The 19,267-nt window shown below is 38.4% G+C and overlaps 1 protein-coding gene across 2 annotated transcripts in view; it reads right to left on the reverse strand.

The window, feature by feature from the left end:
- mapk8ip2 (mitogen-activated protein kinase 8 interacting protein 2) overlaps positions 1 to 19,267 on the reverse strand; it is a 33,278-nt gene that overhangs the window by 7,159 nt on the left and 6,852 nt on the right. The window contains exons 2-7 of one of the 2 annotated variants that reach the window (XM_008411332.2): positions 15,067 to 15,172; positions 3,794 to 4,033; positions 3,612 to 3,690; positions 3,359 to 3,460; positions 722 to 2,912; positions 413 to 621 (exon numbers count right to left, since the gene is read on the reverse strand). In XM_008411332.2, the coding sequence (XP_008409554.1) occupies positions 413 to 621; positions 722 to 2,912; positions 3,359 to 3,460; positions 3,612 to 3,690; positions 3,794 to 4,033; positions 15,067 to 15,172 (2,927 nt within the window). Of the gene's footprint in view, positions 1 to 412; positions 622 to 721; positions 2,913 to 3,256; positions 3,461 to 3,611; positions 3,691 to 3,793; positions 4,034 to 15,066; positions 15,173 to 19,267 lie in introns of both variants that reach the window. The other variant, XM_008411331.2, reaches the window with a different exon arrangement.

Consider the following 19,267-nt stretch of genomic DNA (forward strand, 5'->3'; position numbering starts at 1 on the left):
CATAGGCCAATAAAAAAGTGAAACATCTTGTTTCACTTTTTTATTGTTGCTGTGAATTCTTTTGCTGTGGATGTCTGTTTTCTGTTTTCAGCTAAATATGTAGCTGGGAGGTGTTAATGCAGTAAAGTCGGAAAACATAATAAATGCTGTTGAGGAAATACTTTTTCCCCCCTTTTACACTTAATACTAAGGAGGTACCTTCACAGTAGGATAGGGTACCTACTGTGAAGACAGCAATATGTTAAACTTTTAACGCAAAATATTCATAAAAGTGGTAGCTGATTCAGATCTACAGTATTTCCTTATGCCTGCTGTGTTTAAACAGAGCTAAAATGATTGCCTTAAAAAAAGAAGTAATAAAAGCTAGCTTAGAATCTATTAAAATATATATATWTTTTTTTGCACTGCTTACTTGAGGAACGGGAGGTGCTGTTGACAAACACATTTAGGAACTTTTTGGAAAACGGCAGATCAGCCTCTGGAGAGGAGTCCTCCGAAGAGCTCAAAAGTTCAGGCCTGATCCCTTCATTGTCGTGCCTGTAGCCCACCTTGCCGGTCTCCAATGGCTCTTCATCACATAAGGTAGACAGCTCACTGTCATCACTCAAAACTGAGGTGCACCTAAAATAACAAAACAGCAAGAAATAAAGGTTGACCATAGATAAAACTGAAGGACAATTTGAACTCTATTTTCTAATTTTTGAAACAATGTTAGGCCTACCGCCGAAGGCTAACTAGTTCCAGCGTTGTATTCTCATCCACCACAAGTGTGTACTTCATGGAGTCATAAGCCAGTCCATCATCTTCATTCGATTGCCTGAGAATCAGGTCTTTCTCACACAGTGGGAGGTCATGGTCAGGTAACGGATGATTGTGCACACTGGAATCAATCGGTGGTGAGCTGTCGAGTTCTAAATCACTACCACCATACGATTGATTCCTCATGCTACCCATGAAAGAATAAGAGTCTCCATCGTCCTCCTCTTCATCATTGTCAGTAGAGTAGGTAAGACTAAAGCAGCGATTGGTCTGAGCGGTCGGTATGTCGAGCGTCAGACTGTTTTTGACCTCTGTAATTCGCTCAAGAGATGCAGATGAACGACTTGTTGGCCTGGGTTCAGTCTCCCGCCCCTCGTCCTTGTCACTTATCACACTCTCGCTGAGGCTGGGCGAGTCTAAATCCCTTCTGCCTTCCATCATTAAGTCATTATTAGGTTCTTCGTCCTCTGGTCTCCCAACATTCTTTGATAGCTTCTCTGTGGAATTCTTGTCACAGTCTATGCTGGCATACAAGGTGGTTTCCTCCTCTAGATTTGCACAGCGCTCTAAAATCAGTGGGCTTATAGTATCACCAGTAGGGTTGCTTATACAGAGATGAGAACTTGCTCCTGGCTCCATCATCTCTTTTCTGTAGCCTTTGCCTTCTTTTTCCCTTTCCTGTGACCTCTCTATCTCTGTTTTCTTATCCAGGGTCTCGTCATTGAAATCATCTCCATCTCCAATGTCGGAAGATGGGGAGATGGTATCAGACACAGATGCCTTCCTCCTAAAGCACTCCTCAGGGCAACTAATTGGATATGAGCCCTCGGAAATCATCCTATTCACTAAGTTACTAAGAAGCCATGGGGAGTCTGAATTCTCACTTAGGTCATCTTCACTCTCTGATTCGGACTCCCCCTCACTTGTTTCATCATACTCATCTGCACATGGCATTAGTCTGGGCCCCACTGGCAGGTAGAAGGAGCGTTTGAAACTCTCCAGGCTATGGTCTGGTTCTATCTCGAGCACCATTGGTCTGGACAGACGATCGTCGCAGCACTGGGCTGGAGGCAGCGTCTCATCTGGATCGGCATGGTGCTCACAAGCCAGCTCATCATCCACACTCTGCATCCCCATCAGAGCCTGACCATCATCGTAGGACTCAGGAGGTAAGATGGGTGAACCAACAAGTGAGGGTGTGGCGATAGTAGGTGAGGGATTAGGGGAAGGAGAAGGTAGGAGAGAGTCTTCTTTGATTGGATCACGCTGGCCCAAGAACAGAGATGTTTTGAGGCCAACAATTCCACTGTCCTGTTCTAACTCGGTATCTGGGTCTAGTTCCTGGTCGGATGTTGGTGAGCTGGCCTCCTCAATTGAGTTGGTAAGGTGAGACGAACGTCCACTGCTGCTCTCATCACTTGTCAAGTCCAACTCTGTTTCTGAAATAGAGGAGATCATGTTGGAAACCACAGGACCCCCACAAGTAAATGCTGCTTCCAGTTCCACTTCAACGTCAGAATCAGAACCTGGAGAGCTAAGGTCCTTGTCCTGGTCTGAAGTCACATAACCCTGTTGGTTCATGTCTGCTATCCCTGGGTCTGAGGATGGGGAGGTTGAATCATTAGCCACTGGCTCCACAGCAGAAGCTGTTTGAGTATCTGAATGGATGGAGTGGTCTGGAGCTTCTGAGCGGCTTGACGAGTGATAGCTGGAGAAAGAAACGGGCTCAGAGGGCTCAATCGAAGGGAATTCAACATAAGACGACTGATTCTCCTTGCAGACCATGTCATAGGCCTCCTTGCACATGAACTCCACTTCAAAGTCCTTCTCTAGCTCTTCATCAGACAAGGGTGTATCAGCGCCCTCATTTCCTCCCATGGGAGCCGTGGATGATAAACAATGACTGGTACCATCTGGGTCAGGATCGTTTTCTGGTTCCATACCAGACTCGCTGGTGATTGTATAAGTGTCTGTGGCACACCGGTTTGAGTGTTTATGGTTGTGGTCACTGTTGAGGTCATGGTCCACCTCTGTGTCTGAACACTGGGAGTGCTCGTCTACAGAGGGTACTCTGGCTGTCTGGATTGTTGGGTCTGCCTTTAAGTCAGTAAACTCTGAAGGACATGGGTTGGACCTGTGCTGGCCAAATGATCCTGTAAAGATAATAGTGTTGCAGAAAGAAAACATGGTAAACACAAAAACCACAGCACTTGCAACTTTAATGAAGTTGATGATGATGAAACGGAGATGAAAGGTAGACAATCTAAGGAGCTGAGATAGAGAAATTTAAACATGCTTGAGAAAAATAAAGGCTAATCTCTGTTTTTAACTGATCACAATATTCATTAAAAACTAAATATAAGCAAATGCCTATATTAAAAAAAAAGTTCAATTAATTTTCAAGTTGTACGTTAAATCAAATCCACAACACAGCACTACATCACACCAATGTAAATGGGGATGAAATTCAAGCTTGATGGGCTGGCCTTCGTGTTACCATATTCTGGCCTTTCCCGTCTGTTGCCCTCCATGTCGCAGAGGAGGGGCCTATGAGGAGACTGGGGGTTCCCGCCCTCCCCTGCTTGTTTTGGTGGAGTACCTTTGCTCTGCAACCCTGGAGCCTGGGAAAGTGGAGAGGTTCTGCACTGGCCTGTCACATGGCTACCATCCTCCAAGCATGAATGGGTTGGAGACAGACGACCTGAAAGTAGGAAAGGACCTACTTTTGTCAGTTCAAAGCTAATTGARCTTCAATGAAGAATAGGAAGTATTTACTTTTCATATTCACTGTTTTGTTTTGTACAGTATAATAACTTCCATCAAGTGCTTTACAGATAATGTGATGAGCTCACCTTGTGAAGTTGGATTGCGTAAAGAGTCTTGCCAACTTCCTTTCTTTGGGGACAGACTGCTGTTGTTGTTCAACGAATCCTAGTGAACAAGATCCAGTATTACAAAAGATTGTATGTGGCTAATAGAAAGAACTTACTTGAGGTTGGTGAGTTCTGGGTGATTAAATTCTGAATCTGCATACCTGCGACACAGCGGCGGTAAGATTCAACGTGGTGGGTCTGCTCTTCAGAGTGCCCAGGGAAGGGGAGTGAGGAGGAGATGCAGAGGGAGATGGGGGAGCATCAGGGTCAATTTCTTCCTCTTCATCCTCATCATCCTCCTCATCCTCGTCTTCATCATCAATCATCTCAAACTCTTGGAAGTCATCCTGGAAGGAGCAGACTGGGTGGTGCATGTCACTCTTCTCCAGGATGAGGGAATCCTAAAAGAGAGAGAGACAGTTAGTTATTGTAATATAATAATATATATCAGTGATTGTTGAACAGCAAACCACAGTGTTACTCCTGGATCTTGAACTGTCAGTTGGATAATGCCACTTTCTTAAAAATTGTCACCACAACCCTATCTCCCACTCCAAACGTATTATCCCAGTTTTCCATGCGACATTGAAGAGGGGTGTCAACTATGACAGCCCCACATTGTCCAGAGCCTTCAGGATTTTAGGCCAAATCTCATCCACATCTGGTACCCTGTCACGGAGGAGCTTTTAAAATTGCTCAGAGACTTCTGCCACTGTAGTGGAATCTCATTCTCCCGAGTCTTTAGGAGGACATGGTGGCTGATCGGATTGAGAAGATCCTCAAAGTGCTCGTTTCGCTGCCGTCATTGTCCTCAGTCCAGAGTTACAGTTTCCACTCCAAGGCCTATGTAGCTTATAATCGTTCCCTTTCTCTTTCTCTCACTCACTGAAAGGTCAAAAATAATACATGAAATGAAAGTCTCTCTTGGTAGCCTTTTTGAATTTCTTCCATTCCCAAATGATTGCTTTTGCAGCCACAGAAACTGCTTCAGGAGTCCCCAAAGATGACTAAGACCTGAAGTCCTCCATTTGTAACGTAAATCCTGAATGTGGTACATTTGGATCCCATTTCCCCAATCTCCCTCGGGACATAAAAGAAATTCTCCCAGAGAAGTGAATTGAAGATCACTCAAAGAGGTTCCTTCGCCATATGTTTCTAGTTCACCCCCATCATTTGTGTTTACCAGATCTGTACGGTAACCTACCACCAGGTGGTGACCAGTTGATAGCACGTCTGATGATATGATTACAAAACTGATCGTCGACCTTTGGTCCAAAGTGGGCTGGTACCAAGAACACTTATAAACAACAAAATGCTTGAACATGGTGTTTGTTATTGCTATTCCGTGCCTCACACTAAAGTCCAATAACAAAGCAGCAACGGAGTTCAGATCAGTAACGCCACTCTCGCCGATTAAGCTCTGCAGGTAACATCATCATCACCCACATCAACATGAAGCCCCCCACTGAATCCCCAGATGGCACTCGTTCCAGGACACCATCCAGAAACTCCAAGAAGGCCAGGTGATTTGAAATGCAGTTCAGTACCTAAGCAGGAAGAACGGTCAGAACCTTCCTTGAACAGAAAATAAAAAATAAAAATGGACAAATAATGATTTAAAAAAGCAATTAAAAATTCAGAAAGTAACTTTAAAGTATAAAAAGTTATCCTTTAAAATACATTAAAGGATCACTTTTAATGTATTTTAAAGGAGTACCTTTAAAATACATTTGGCAGTGTTGGGTTCAAACCTACTACCTCTATTACAGATACTGCAGCATGTTCTCTTTTGATGGTACTTTAAAACAATCATGTAGACATGTAGACAGTCGCATGTTGTAGTTCTTTAGCACTTAGTTTAGTAGGTCATACAATGTGGGAAAGCTCAAAGTGTATAAATACTTATGCAAAACTTAGTATTATGTTTTATAAGAGTTGGGCAAAAATGTTGAAATGGAGCTCATGTTCAACTGTTTTTCACGTTCATGAGTATTGCTTCTGCCTTTCTCAGCATCAGCTTCATGAAAAAGATGATAAGGCTTTGCAGACGGTAGGGAAATAGAGCACACTAGCAAGTTCGAGGTCAACAAAATAAAATTAGATCAAACACGTCTGTATCGGATTTCATTGGTTTACCGGAAAGCACAACACTAAATGGTTCGAGGTTCAATAAGCCACACCTCCTCTGTTGGGTTTCAGATGTGCGCAGCAGCTGAAAACATTGGCTTATGCTATACTACACATACAAAAAAATGCGTCGTTGCCACATTAATTAGTATTTCCGTCACAGGAGCCCCCATTCCCTAATTTGAATTGAACAATGCCTGGATTGATTTGTCCGTTTCATCCCGTTAACAAGCGCAGCAGTTTCTGTTCCTCTAAGTGCCGTCTGTTTAATGGACGAATCAAAGATCACCCTCTCACCCACACCCACCACACAATTCTGCTGATGCCTGATGCATCCACTTTATGCTACAGAATCTGAAATCAACACTCAGCTTACTGCATAGGGACTACACATGAATATGCAAACTTGTATCTCTTTAACATATCTCTTGTTGAGGATTTAGTTGTTAACATACAGTGGAATGTTTGGAAAAAAAGATATTGTTTTCCATGGAGGATGGCTCTGAGGCAAATATCTGCAGTCACTATGTAAAAAAGCCAAGGTTCCTTTTGTCCACACAACATTTGAGCATATGTTGTGTGTTACACTGCAATACACAATATGGCAGTGTAAAAACCTTAAAGATCCAAATCTAGGTTGTGAAAACGCTCCAACTGCCGGGGGACAACACTCTGCAGCATCACAACACATCCTCTAGCAAGGCCACCTGACAGACAGGCAGGCGGGATTAAAAAAAATAAAACAAAACTATAAATAAGACATGTGTGTTGGCAAAAATCAATCCCTGCAGTCTCCAGTTCCCAAGGACAACCCACCCAGCCCAGTAGCATGCATCCTGTCGACTAGTAGACAATGCTGAACGTCTGCATACGAGCCACTGGGAATATACTTACTGACTCAGACAGAAAATGCATTCAGTTTATTAATCAGCAGGCTTACATTTTACTGTACTAGGACAATATTTAACCTAAGCCAATTACATGAGTTCCCAGTTGACATCCTGCTGATATCCTTCATATAAACATTTCAGCAACTTTACAGGAGCAAGTAGAGCTATAACTGTAGCAAATATACTTAAAAGCAGAGAAGCTTTGCGATCTCTAATTAGTAGACCGCAGGCCAGAAGACCATGGYTAATTCCGAATCAAATGACTCTGCTGCAGCTGAATATCAGAGGAACAGTATGATGGCTTCCCCAATGGAAAATAAAATAAAAATCCTTTTACCAGGGCAGAAAACAGACCCTTCGGGTCAAATTATAGCATCATGTATCCTACTGAGCAGAAGAACCGACAGCAAAAAGGTTTAGAGAGCCTGAAGATGAGAGCTTAAAGCAAATAACATTTTACACGTGTTGAGTAAAACCAGAGACAAAAAAGAATTTAAAAATGAAACAATAAAATCAAAACACCTTGGAGGTAGTAGAGACTTAATAGCTTAAGTTTTAAAAATATATATATTATGAAAGATTATTGCAGACAGGAAGAGATAACTATCTTTTATTATAATTATAATGTGGGGTTAGTTTATTTTTGGCCAAGTGTTAAATTTATATTTGATGCTGGAAACCATTTAAAGTGCCTTGGAAATGTACTCAGACTCCTTGAACTTTTGAAATGTTTTCATGTTAATACTAGTAACGTCAATGTTTTTTCAAAAAGACTTTATATTAAATGCCACAGAAAATGTTACATCAAACAGAAGAGGAAGTAGAGGAAGAAGAAAATTATACATGAGATAAATTTTATATTTGAATAGAAAAGTGAAAATATGGCAGGTGTTACTATTTAAACCATTCCATAACACTGAGTCTGAAGTAATGTCTTCCATGATTGGCTCTACCTGGCTTCCAATCAGCAACAGGTTCTCTGCATCCCCACAACTTGATGCTGCCACTACCAAGTTTTACTGTGAGCATGGTGTGTTCAGGGGTAAGATGCATTGCAATGTAAGACTTTTGCCCTACATAACATTCACCACCAGGCAGGTGCAGAGGGGGGGGGGGCTAGGGGTGCTTGAGCACCTGCCCCTTTTGCTCCTTGCCCCCAAGTGCCCTTTTGGTCAAATTTTATTTATTTATTTTTTTGGTATTATTATTTCCTAAGCCCTCTTCTGACTCATAATAACATTTGCTAAAATTATTTGTTTTTTGTTGGGGTTTTTTTTGTACAACATAATAAGCCCTCCGGTCACCTTGTTACCTTTGACCTTTTGCCCGTGACGCATGACGCAGTTGCCTCTCGCACAGTAAGATAAAGCGGCTAACTGGAGCTCAACGTAGCAAACGTACCAGATAACAGAAAGGTTTTACTGTGTAGGAAAATTATTATTATTATTATTATTATTATTATTATTATTATTATTATTATTATTATTATTATTATTATTATTATCATTGTTAAACAATCACAACAATAATATTAAAGTATAATAAATGTATGTTATTATATTATATTATTGCTACTATTGGTGTCAATAGTAATAATTATAATTATCAACATAAATAATCCATCCATCCCTTTTCTAACACCAGGAGGGGTGCTGGTGCCCATCTCCAGCAAATATTAATTAATTAATTAATTGTAAATGATTAGTGTGATTAATTAAAATAATTTTAGTATTATAAAATGATCATAATTTTATAATACTATAAAATTATGATTTTATAGTATCATATAAAATTATAATTTTATATGATAAAATTATCATATAAAATTATGATAATTTTATACTATATTTATATAGTATAAATATAAATATAAAAATATATTTATATTTATACTATAAATATAATATATTTATAGTATAAATATATTATATTTATATACCAGGAGGGGAGACATCAAAACATCTATGACATAGATCTATGTCATAGAAGAGGTCATAGCTACAATGAGCTGTAGTTCTAGGGGAATGTCTTGCTTCTGATCGTTGCCATGGAAACAGTCTGATTAGTTCTGCATGACTCAAGCTATTAACCCTTTGCAACTGCGTGGAATAGGGACACATCGCCCATCCAAAACTGATCATGTCCATAATGGATATATGTCTTCTAATTTCCTTATTTGCACAATGTACATTGTATTTATTCCAGTGTTAGGAAAATGTTTCTTGAATTAGAATAGCACTTAAATAAAAGTCCAACAAGGATATTCATTTAGAATTAAAAATAACTTACCTTGAGCTACCATGATACATATAATGTATGCAATAAAAGCGGGTCATTAATGAAGGGGAAAAAAACTCAATCCAGACTTTAAGTAAGTTTAGGGTCTGGTTTGACGGGTATGCAGTTAAAACTGTTTCCCATTTATTCAATGAAAAAAATAAAATTTGCCTCAGTTAAGTAAAATAAAATAGTAATCAAAACTTTTGGAATTGTAATAATTTCTTTTTTAAAAACAAAATGTTTTGTTTAAAAAACTTTTTTTTTTTTTATTAAATAACTTTTTTTTCTCTCGTGTACTTAAAAAGTTATTTGCCAAATATAAACTTTTTTTTTGCACACATCAGAAATCTTTTGTTGTGACTTTGGGCCCTGCCCATGACATCATGTGTGAATCACAAGCAAAACTTTGAGTCACAAACAAATACTTAGAATAGGAAGAAAAGATTTATGACAAGAGTAAATAAGATTGTTTTGCAAATAATTCTTTCACTTCATGAGACAAAAATGTGTGATTTTAATGTTAAAACAGGTTTTTTAAGCAAAACTCTGTAACTCTTGGTGACATGCATTAACAATTACATTTTTGCTTTTGTTTTTTTTCTGCAGTTCCACGTTAAAGTTTGATGCAGCTCTGCTTTCCTGAATGGACCATCTTCATATCCACTGCAAGTGTAGCAAACAGGCAGCTCTTTGTTTATAGATTACAGTACATTAAAAGGTTGCATTGTGCCCTTGTTTATATTTTTAATAGTGTAATTCTGTAAAGACAAAATATGTCTGGTGGTCTAGCTCTGATTTACATATCTTGCTAAATTGCAGGTTTGAATATTGCAATACGTTCCTATAACAAAATAGACCTGCAGAAAAAAATTGCTAATAAAATATCTTACATAGGCATAGCTGTATGCTCTATATAGAGATTTTCCTTAGCTTTGATTGTATATCTCAATTACAATTTTGTAATTTATTGTTTATTAAACTCTGAAAGCTGAGAGGCTTTGTTGATATTCTGTCCTAGAATGCGGTTAGAGGGGCCCTTTAGTGGTCTCTGCACGGCCCTGTTCACCACACAGGGCAAAATGACAAACCTTTTTCTCATCTGATCAGAGCATCTTTTGCCACGTGCTCACTGTGCACCCTTCAGCACACACAGAGTGTTTTTATTCAACAATGGCTTTCTTCAGGCTGCTTTATTATACAGGTCTGATTGTCAGTCACCTCCTGGTGGCAATATATTAGTGCCACACAATTCCTATTTTCTGAGCACAAATTGAAAAGTGCTCCCTAAGATGTTCAAAGCTTGGTATGCTGTTTTCTAACTCATCTTTAAACTTTTTTATAATGGTGTTTTTTTACTTATGTTCCTTAACAAATATTTGAGGCCTTCAAAGAACAGCTATCTTGATCCTGAGAATAAATCACATGCAGTTGGACTTAATTAGTTGACTTCTGAGGTTTATTGGTTGCATTATATTTTATTTAGATGAGAAAGAAAAAAAACATCTGCATGTCCCACATTTTAGATTTTTAATTCTAACAAACATTATGTAATTTCCTACCACGACGAAGTTTAATTCTTTGTGTTTGTCCATCATAGAAAATCTCAAAAAATGCATTGATGTTTGTGGCTGTAACATGACAAAAAGTTTAAAAAAACTAGAGGAGTATTGAAGGACTATTGAAAGGGACTATATATTCAGATTTTTAGTGTTCTTAGTCTTGAAATTACTTTAATCTTACTTACCAAATACACAATGGGGCAGAATTATGTGATGCCAATCTCCCCCAGATATATTTTATGTCACAGGATGGGGTTAAGAGTTAAGTGCTGTATCTTTCTCCCACAATTTTTAAACATATTAGGTTACCGAGAAATTCCAAATTAACTGCAGGAGACTGGAAGAAAAAAAAAAATCACCATAACTTGCGGTGGCTCTAAATTTGAATCTGTTGAATGGCTGTATCGGTAAATGTCAGCATTTCAAATTAAGAGTTGCAGCGCAGCTAGGAACACATACACTTCTCTGTCACATGCTAAATTATGCATATGCTTCTACAGTTCAGTCTGAGCTCTGGAGGGATGGAGGTGGCTATTTGAGAGGCCACAAGGCATGGAGCAGCAGGGGTTGTGTGGTTGTGAGCATGTGAGACCCTGTGAAAAGATTAAAAAGCATGAAAGAGAAAGAGGAAACTGCTGCTGTGGTGGTTTCTCTGTTTGACATGGTGAAACACTGCCTACAGGGATGAAAGGTTGAAGAAAACATACAAAGTTACACTTTAGAGAAATTAGTAAAGGGAACCCTGGACCAAAAACTTAACAACAAAGTTAGAATACCATCAAAACAGATAGCACTGAGTGCTTTGAGCCAAATCCAACAGAAAAACACTTTCTGTTTTGATCACATGTACATATACGTGTGCCTCTGTCATAATAGCAATCTTCTGAGTTATACAGATTAAGACCTGAACCCCACAACTAATTAGGATTAATCAAAACTCTGGATTGGGGCGCAAAGATAATCTCACTATTTAGCTTGGCCGCTCTTCCTCAACATCAAAGGCATGAAGCCCAGTGTGATCAAATCATACTGACACGAAACCCACAAGCCTCTGTCTTCCACAGCAGAGTGATGATCAGTGAGGATAAAATGCTGCTGCTGCTTCTGCTGGGGATGATGRGCTGACAAACTGTCATGCGCCTTACTGATGCAAGCAAAATCAAATAGCATGTGAAGCACCCTGTCCATGTAATTCCTAGTCTCGGCTTTCTCTTCTTGTTATTTGGACGTACACACGCACATATGAACGCTCAGAGGGCATCTGAGTGTGTGTCCTATTCTTCCCATGTCAGCAAGAATCCCTCCTCTCAGCAATGATGTAGCCTAACAAGGACCGACGCTGTGTCTGAACTACGCTTTCATGTCTGTGAAGTGAGCAGTCAAGCTGTCTGACGATGGCGGACAGGAGTTTAAATCCATGCGGAGAACGTCGATGGGGGAGCGGACCACGTATGACGTCACAAGATGAAAGTTTTTTTTTTCTTAAATAATCTTTCCTCCTGTAGAGGGCTTCTACACAGCTCGGTTTTAAGTGAGCTTTCCGAATGTGATTTGTTACAGGATTAACTGGAAGGAAGCAAAATATCTGCTGCAATGCTTTGGCAGGAGCTTATGCCTCAGACTCAATCCCTGAGCTATTTCCCCATTCCCAGTCAAGAAAAAGAGGAATAGGGGGAGAAAGAAGAAGAATGGAAGCTTTAAAGGAAGAGGAGTGAAAAAAGGTGGAGATGGAGCAGGGAGTGTAAGCTCTGTCTCTAGGCAACGCTCTGCGCGGGGAGGAAGGAAAACACACTTGGGAGGGAGGGAAAGAAGGAGGTTGTCTCTGCATAGCAGCAAACTGCACTGGGTCACCCAGCCTCTGCTGCAGCTGTGGCTCAACGCCACCAGTATAAAACATTAACATCCTACAGGATGGACAGACAGAAGCAAACAGAACAGTTGAAACCAGATGACTTCATTACTTCTATGAAATATGATCAGACTTGTAGGAAGACACAGATGATGACGCAATCATTAATTCAAGCTTCATTGCATGGTTCTTTATGTACTGACAGTCGAGGATGAAAATTTGTTTAGACGTGGATTTGGTGGGTGACAAAATTTCCTTTAATTAGGTCAAGAATGATGTGCAAAGTGGTCAAACACCTCATCCAAAGAAGATAGCTACAGAAACTTTAATCAAAGCTATTTACATTTTGTTGCTTAAGTTAATTTTCATAAGATTTTAATCTAATCCTTTCATGCATGAATTGTGATCCTTTGTGTCAGGATTTTTTTCATTTTTTCATTTTTTTTATTTTCTTAAGGCATAAAAAAAGGTAGGATTTTTTTTTTTTTTAGGTAATTTTCTCCAAATACAAAGTTGTTATTTAAAAGTATTGTTCTTTAGGGGTTATCTGATGTCACAATATTTTTTTTTACCTGTAAGAGTCATCTACAGTAGAAGGAGGGACCGGGTCGGTTGGCATTCTTTTTTGTCTGTCGGCCATATTGGATTTAACAAAAAATAATTTCTTGCACTTGCAGCTGATGGCCAGTAGTTGATAGTGTATTTTATGATGCGTTAGTGTCCACTTCTGTGGTCTGTGTGCATTTATAACATAAAAATCCACAAGAAGCACAAGAAAATGGCTTTTAGACAGCTGTCCACTGTAGTGACCACTATGCATGAAAGGGTTAAATTCTGTATAATTGACCAAATTTCAAGTTAGTGGACTAAAAGTCGCAAACACTTTCTTTCCTATTTGCATTTGTGGTGCAACCAACACCAGGTAGCGTAGCTAGCCTACGTTATAGCTAGTCATTTTAAATTTCAGCGATATTGACAGTTTCCTTTAGTATCAGTTTGGTTTCTTTTTGTGTGCCTACTTAAATTTGGCTTCTCTTACCATATTTGTGTAGACAATTTTTAGTAAAACTGGCTTTTTATGCAAGTTTGTTATAAAATACATTTTTGAGTCATAATTGTTCCCAACTACATTCTGGTAACACGGAACAATTACTAAGATTAAAAAAAAAAAATCCTGATTGTCCACAGCTTGTTCAAAACTCCAAAACAAGACCTTAAACTTGAAAAAAAAAACCTGTATACTTCAAAACTGTATTAATGTAACCTCGTTATTTGCCAGCCATTCTCTGAAGTCAGCCCCAAGTTTCATTATTTGGACGTTGAATGGTTAAACCCCTGAATACAATTCTGATTTAATAAAACCTTACATATCAACATCCTTGCAAATTTATCACATCTGCAAAATTAACTCAGCCTCACGTTATAGGGAAAGCAATTCAAACATAATTGGATTTTTTTTAATAATACTGTCTACTACTTCTATGATGCTGAATTATTCTGCAGTTAGTAACTGTTAAGCTTTGCAACTTAAAGAGCAGTCAAAACTCTACTGGAAGTTGCGGACCTACAAATTATTGAGTTTTTTTCATCTACAGAATAAGATTTTGTTGATAGTTTTCAAAAAGTCTTGTGTTCAATATTTAGGAGGTTTACACTGGCCGCTTTCTACAAAATTTTAAAACAACACACTTGGATCTTATTGAGCTACTAAAATTAATCCACCTTGATGTCAAGTGCAAGGTGAGAAGAAGCTGGGGGTCCCTGCTTGGCTCCGGGCCACGGAAAAAGGCCAGACCGTCAGCTGAAAAACGGTGCGACGTTTGAATAGGAGGGAGACAATGTTAATCTATGCAGGACTACTGAAGTCTAATTGCAAAATCACACAAAATAAAAATGGATAATGGACTGAGTTTGCTACTTTGTTTCAAAGCCACAGATCTGAAACCCAAACTATTATTAATTTATGCTTATAGATGTCCTTTTTTATTATTTATAGTTTTAATAAATACTTAATTATGTGTGTTATTTCTCCTAAGATGATACAATACCAAGGATTGCCTTTTCCCCATTAAACCTGAGCTCAGCTTCAGAGAGTTCCATTTACTTTAATTTACACATTAATAATTAAATCATGCGGGAAAAATAGCAGAACACATGGCTTTAATTTTAGTTTATGGACAGCTTATACATGTACCCGTAAGATTTTGGGGGAAAAAAATATGTTAGCGTAAATACAAGCATTAGAAAATACGCAAGTCAGGATGAAACCTGCGTTCACCTCAATGTTGCCAAAATAAATTTTTTCTCCGACTTCTTAGTGTAGTGGGTAAACTACAAGAAGTATTTCCTTGAATAAAAATGAAATAAAGTGAATTTTTGGAGTCCAAGCAGTAACTTACCGCATTTTTTTTAGAGATTGCATTGTTAAACAATGTTCTTCAATCCCTTATAGCCACTTCAGCAACAGTTTATCCTTTTTTTTTTACTAATGGATACTTTGCCAGTTATCTTTCTAATGTAACTGAGTAATTATAGTTTTATTTAAGATTTGTGAGTCACTGCTCTTGTTCTTGGAGTCAAAAACTTACTCATGTAGAAGTTTTTTTTTTTGTTTTTTTTTTTTGCTTTGATGAAGGCCAAATATAAATTACACATAAAACATGTGAGAGAGACATTCCACAAAATGTGTAAAATGCTAGTAACTAGAAAACCATAAAACAGAGTATCACCTTTTCATAAGGATCAGAGTCATAGTTGAGTCCAATCCCACAGTCGTCTGTGATTTCGGAGAGATCTTCATCATCAAACTCCTCTAGGCTGATGTCATGGGACGGCCTAGAAACACACAGGAGGAGACAATATTTAAGAAACGTTTGTGAAAAATGCTTCTGATTACAGCTAAGTGGTTCTTTCTTTTCAGAAGAGCGTTCTGTTTGATTTGTGCCCTCCAAACTCAAACCATGTTTCAGGTGAAACCTGCTCTCACTTAGTGGCTTTCCAAGTCACATATTTTAAATTTACACAGCACCCCCAATACACGCTCACATACAGTAACTGTGCACTACATGATAGATCGATAGCAGTTTAGTTCTTATTATTAACCTTTATTTAATCATTAAAACACCATTGAGATGAAAATAAAAAATAAAACAACCTCCTGGCCAAGACCGGCAGCAGCACACAGAGTTTGTAACAGAGTACTAGTGAATGCTGCACATTTACTGGGTAAGAAATTGCTAGAAGTTCCATGTTAAAGTTTGTAAACTTTCTTTTCTAGCACCATCGCTCCACAGCAGGGGAGTGACTACATCCCTGTAATGAGCCAAAGGAAGTTTGGTTGTGTAGGCTTTATTTCATCTATGCTTCATTACGTCCAGCAGCCTCCCCAAGTCTGCAGCAGCTGCCTTGCAATGAATTGAAGGAAATGCTGCAATGCAGCTTTTCTGCAAAGCAGAGGATTCTTTACATATTACCTATAGGTGCGAGATTAGATCTCCCTGTCAGATTGGTTTCCATGTCCGCACGGCGTAACAGTGCTCAAAGAGGAGATGATGGTACACTGATATATGTGAAGGTGAAACATTAAATTGAAAAAGCAGGGGGCAAAATAAAGATATTGATGGCAATCTATATATATTTTTCCATTTCAATTTATGTTGCTCAGGATCAATTAGGGAGACAGTCCAGGCTATGCTGCAGTTAACACAACATGCGACTCGCTGAGGAAACCAGAACAGAGAATTGGGTGATGAGGTTACTGAATTACATCTCATGGATCAGAAGGAACAAAATTGCTAAAAGAGAAAAAAAAATCAAAGTGCATCCCCTTCTGGTGGAAATAGGCATAGATAACTTAACAGGTCTTTAAAGATGTTGAAAAGATAATGTTTCAAAGCCATATTAGTTTGTAGTCAGAACTTTTGCTCCTAAAAGTCATTTGAATGAAAAAGTGCAGGAGTGTCGAGAGTTTTCTCCCACCTGTAGCTGTAGTGTTGGTCAGCTTATTAAAGGAGGCGACTAAGCTTTTATCTCTGTCACAGTCTCTATCAGAGAGAGTAAAATGCACTGAAAAAAGGAAATAATTGCTTTTTTCATTTAAATCAAATTTTAAGAACTTTTAACATCTTACATCAAACTTACATTTGCTATGTTTTTTTTTTTTTGTATTTGTTTTTTTTACTCCGGTCACATTCAGTGCTGGCCAGTTAATGATGCACCAGTCAGATCAAAATGGCAATCTTATCATGATCTGCTGTGACCGGTAATCGCCGGGTCAAATGCAGAAAGAAATCTGATTTTTTTTTCCAGTTTATTACCTAGAAGAATAAACTGTTGAATAAAGTGTTTCCATATCACAAACACATTAAAAACGTCATGTCTTTCATGCACTTGGGATATGGGGCAAGTCAAAATACACTCCCTGTCACGAAACCTACAAGACATTTTTTATTTAAAGAACTACAGATGAATTGATTACATGTATTTAATTAAAACAGATTTTTCTGTATATGCTATAGCTCCTCGCAAACATAATTTGAATCCACAACTAAGCAAGATACACAAAGACATGAAGAGTACACAAATATGCAGTGAAACACTCGATCAGCAGAATTCTATAGTGAGCAGGCAGAGATGCATCTTCCCGCAGCACATCTTTTTGACGGAAAGTTCAGAAAAAATCAGCATATAGGTGAATTTTGCACAAATATGTAGGAGTTACATTCGACAGAAAATTCTGCAAATGGGCGGAGCCAACTGTAGTCAGATTCTTATCCGAGGATTACAAACACAATCACATGCAGTCGATCTTTTAATAGCAATTTGAGTCGTCTACCAAAGGAAGACCAGGTGAAGCACTGAGTCGTTGACTACAGTGATCCTGAAAACGACAGTATACTCTGTTGCGACTTAGCAGAGCAATTTATCTATATTGTCCTAAGCAATATGATAAATTCAATGGTTCCCAAAATTTAGATCCAACGTTAACTGTAGCAATGTATTATTTTCCTCATAAGACAGGAAGAAACTGCGCTGCAAGAACATAGAGCCGTGTAACAAAGAAGTGTGCGTGGAGCAGAGAAGTTGCAATAAAAGCAGGCGAAAATGTGGTGGAGCAAATCTTCAAACTGACTGTGGTACATTAGTGTGGCAAGCAATGCAGAAAAGTTATCAAAACGCATGAATTTCTTTCACTATATTTCATGAAAGAAGGGTGCTGCTAAACACCCTTCAGGAAAGGTGTGTTTATAAGTACAGGTGTACGTGTGGAAGGGTGCGTTGCAATGAATAAGCACTAGCAGATATTCCTATGATTCATTAAGCTATGAAATCAGAAGCTTTGAATTAAAAGAAGAGGTGCAGAAAAAGAAACAATAAAGGCAAAAACTGTCCCTTCCAGAGACACATACTGCTTTTGAAAAACAGTCATTTTTCAGATTCATAGAGAATCATAAAACAGGCAGCCTTTTAACACTGTCAATTTTTTCTCATATCTTTACTCTCGTTCTCTCTCTTTTCCAGTCTTCTCTAACTTCTACCTCCTCCTTGTTTACAGGCACAATTTTGTTTTCTGTTTGATTGTCACAGTAAAGTGTGGCCCCATTTTCCTTGTATGGCAAAATCTTAGAAATCTGTGTCAGTAAATTTTGCAGACACAGAGCAATAACCAGACCAAAAGTTTCCCCTAAAATCCTCTCCAAAGAGTTGTGGGGACTAGAGTACTTATCAGGAATGATGCAGTTCTAGTGCAGTGTTGACATTAGAGCAGCAATAAGTTTTAATTTCATTTACCCCTATTGTCTTTGTCTTTTTCTGCTTTTAAATTGAAGCAAAAAAATCTCCATCTGGCTGAAATAAGTCAGGCTACATTAACACAACAGTTTAGAAGCAGCTATGATTAACTGCCTCTATTTACTATTTACATTTTCATTATCTGCATCCTTTTCAACTACATTATATAATGTTCAGATCCTCACAGGATCCTTGTTATAAAATCTTGATGCATTTATCATTTACTTACAAATTCATGAGAACAATTTTTTTTTAAGACAATGCATCTACACTGATTTGAGAGTGCAAAAAAATTCACTAAACCGTTTAGGGCTCACGGCATTTAGGCTTAAATGTATAATCTTCAGCCATGAAAAGTGATATTTTACAGCTGCAGTTGATGTATTGATGGCTCAGCGGGACAATCAGTTTGACTCGCTTGATAGGGCACCTTCGCATAAATATATTTATGTTTTCCCCTTTTCTTCTTGTCAGTTAACGCATCACAGAAAAGTGCTACGGTGGCCTGGATGTCTCGGAGTGGAGTTATACAGTAACCTCTTTAAGTGCTGACACCCCTCTGGAAGACGTGCACTAATATGGAGAGCCATCACTAAAGGCTTACAATAAATAGTCTTAGGGGAGAGTAGTCAACCCCAACATGCTCCTCTTGGCTGACGGTCTCTAACCAGGCACTTGGGTTATTATTTGACACCCACTGCCTTCCTCCTCACTGAGTGGTGGCAAAATGAACCCTATTTAAACTTGTGTGACATAGCTCCATTTGCTGTGGAAATTTTTTTGTGAGTATTCCTTTCATTTGTATCCATTTCCCACCTTCATAAAGATCGGAGACACATGAATTGCACAATATTTTGAAGAGCAGCTGGAGAAATTGTATTTTTGCCACCTTGTATTTATAATCCAAGGAAAACAATCAAGTAAAAATCACATATTATTTTAGACAAATTTTAAGAGTTTCAAATAATTGGTACACTGGTGATTTTGCATAAAAAAAACTGTAAAAGCTATCAAGATAAAGGTTGTGAAGGTTTCTAACTTGCTATGGCAATAAAACATGAATTTATCTAAAAACAATTGCAAAACCTAACTGCTTCTAATATTTGTAAGAACAAAGATCTACATGCTTATTTAAATATA

The sequence above is a fragment of the Poecilia reticulata genome, linkage group LG6 (genome assembly GCF_000633615.1).
Source record: "Poecilia reticulata strain Guanapo linkage group LG6, Guppy_female_1.0+MT, whole genome shotgun sequence".
In the NCBI taxonomy this organism is placed as follows: domain Eukaryota; kingdom Metazoa; phylum Chordata; class Actinopteri; order Cyprinodontiformes; family Poeciliidae; genus Poecilia; species Poecilia reticulata.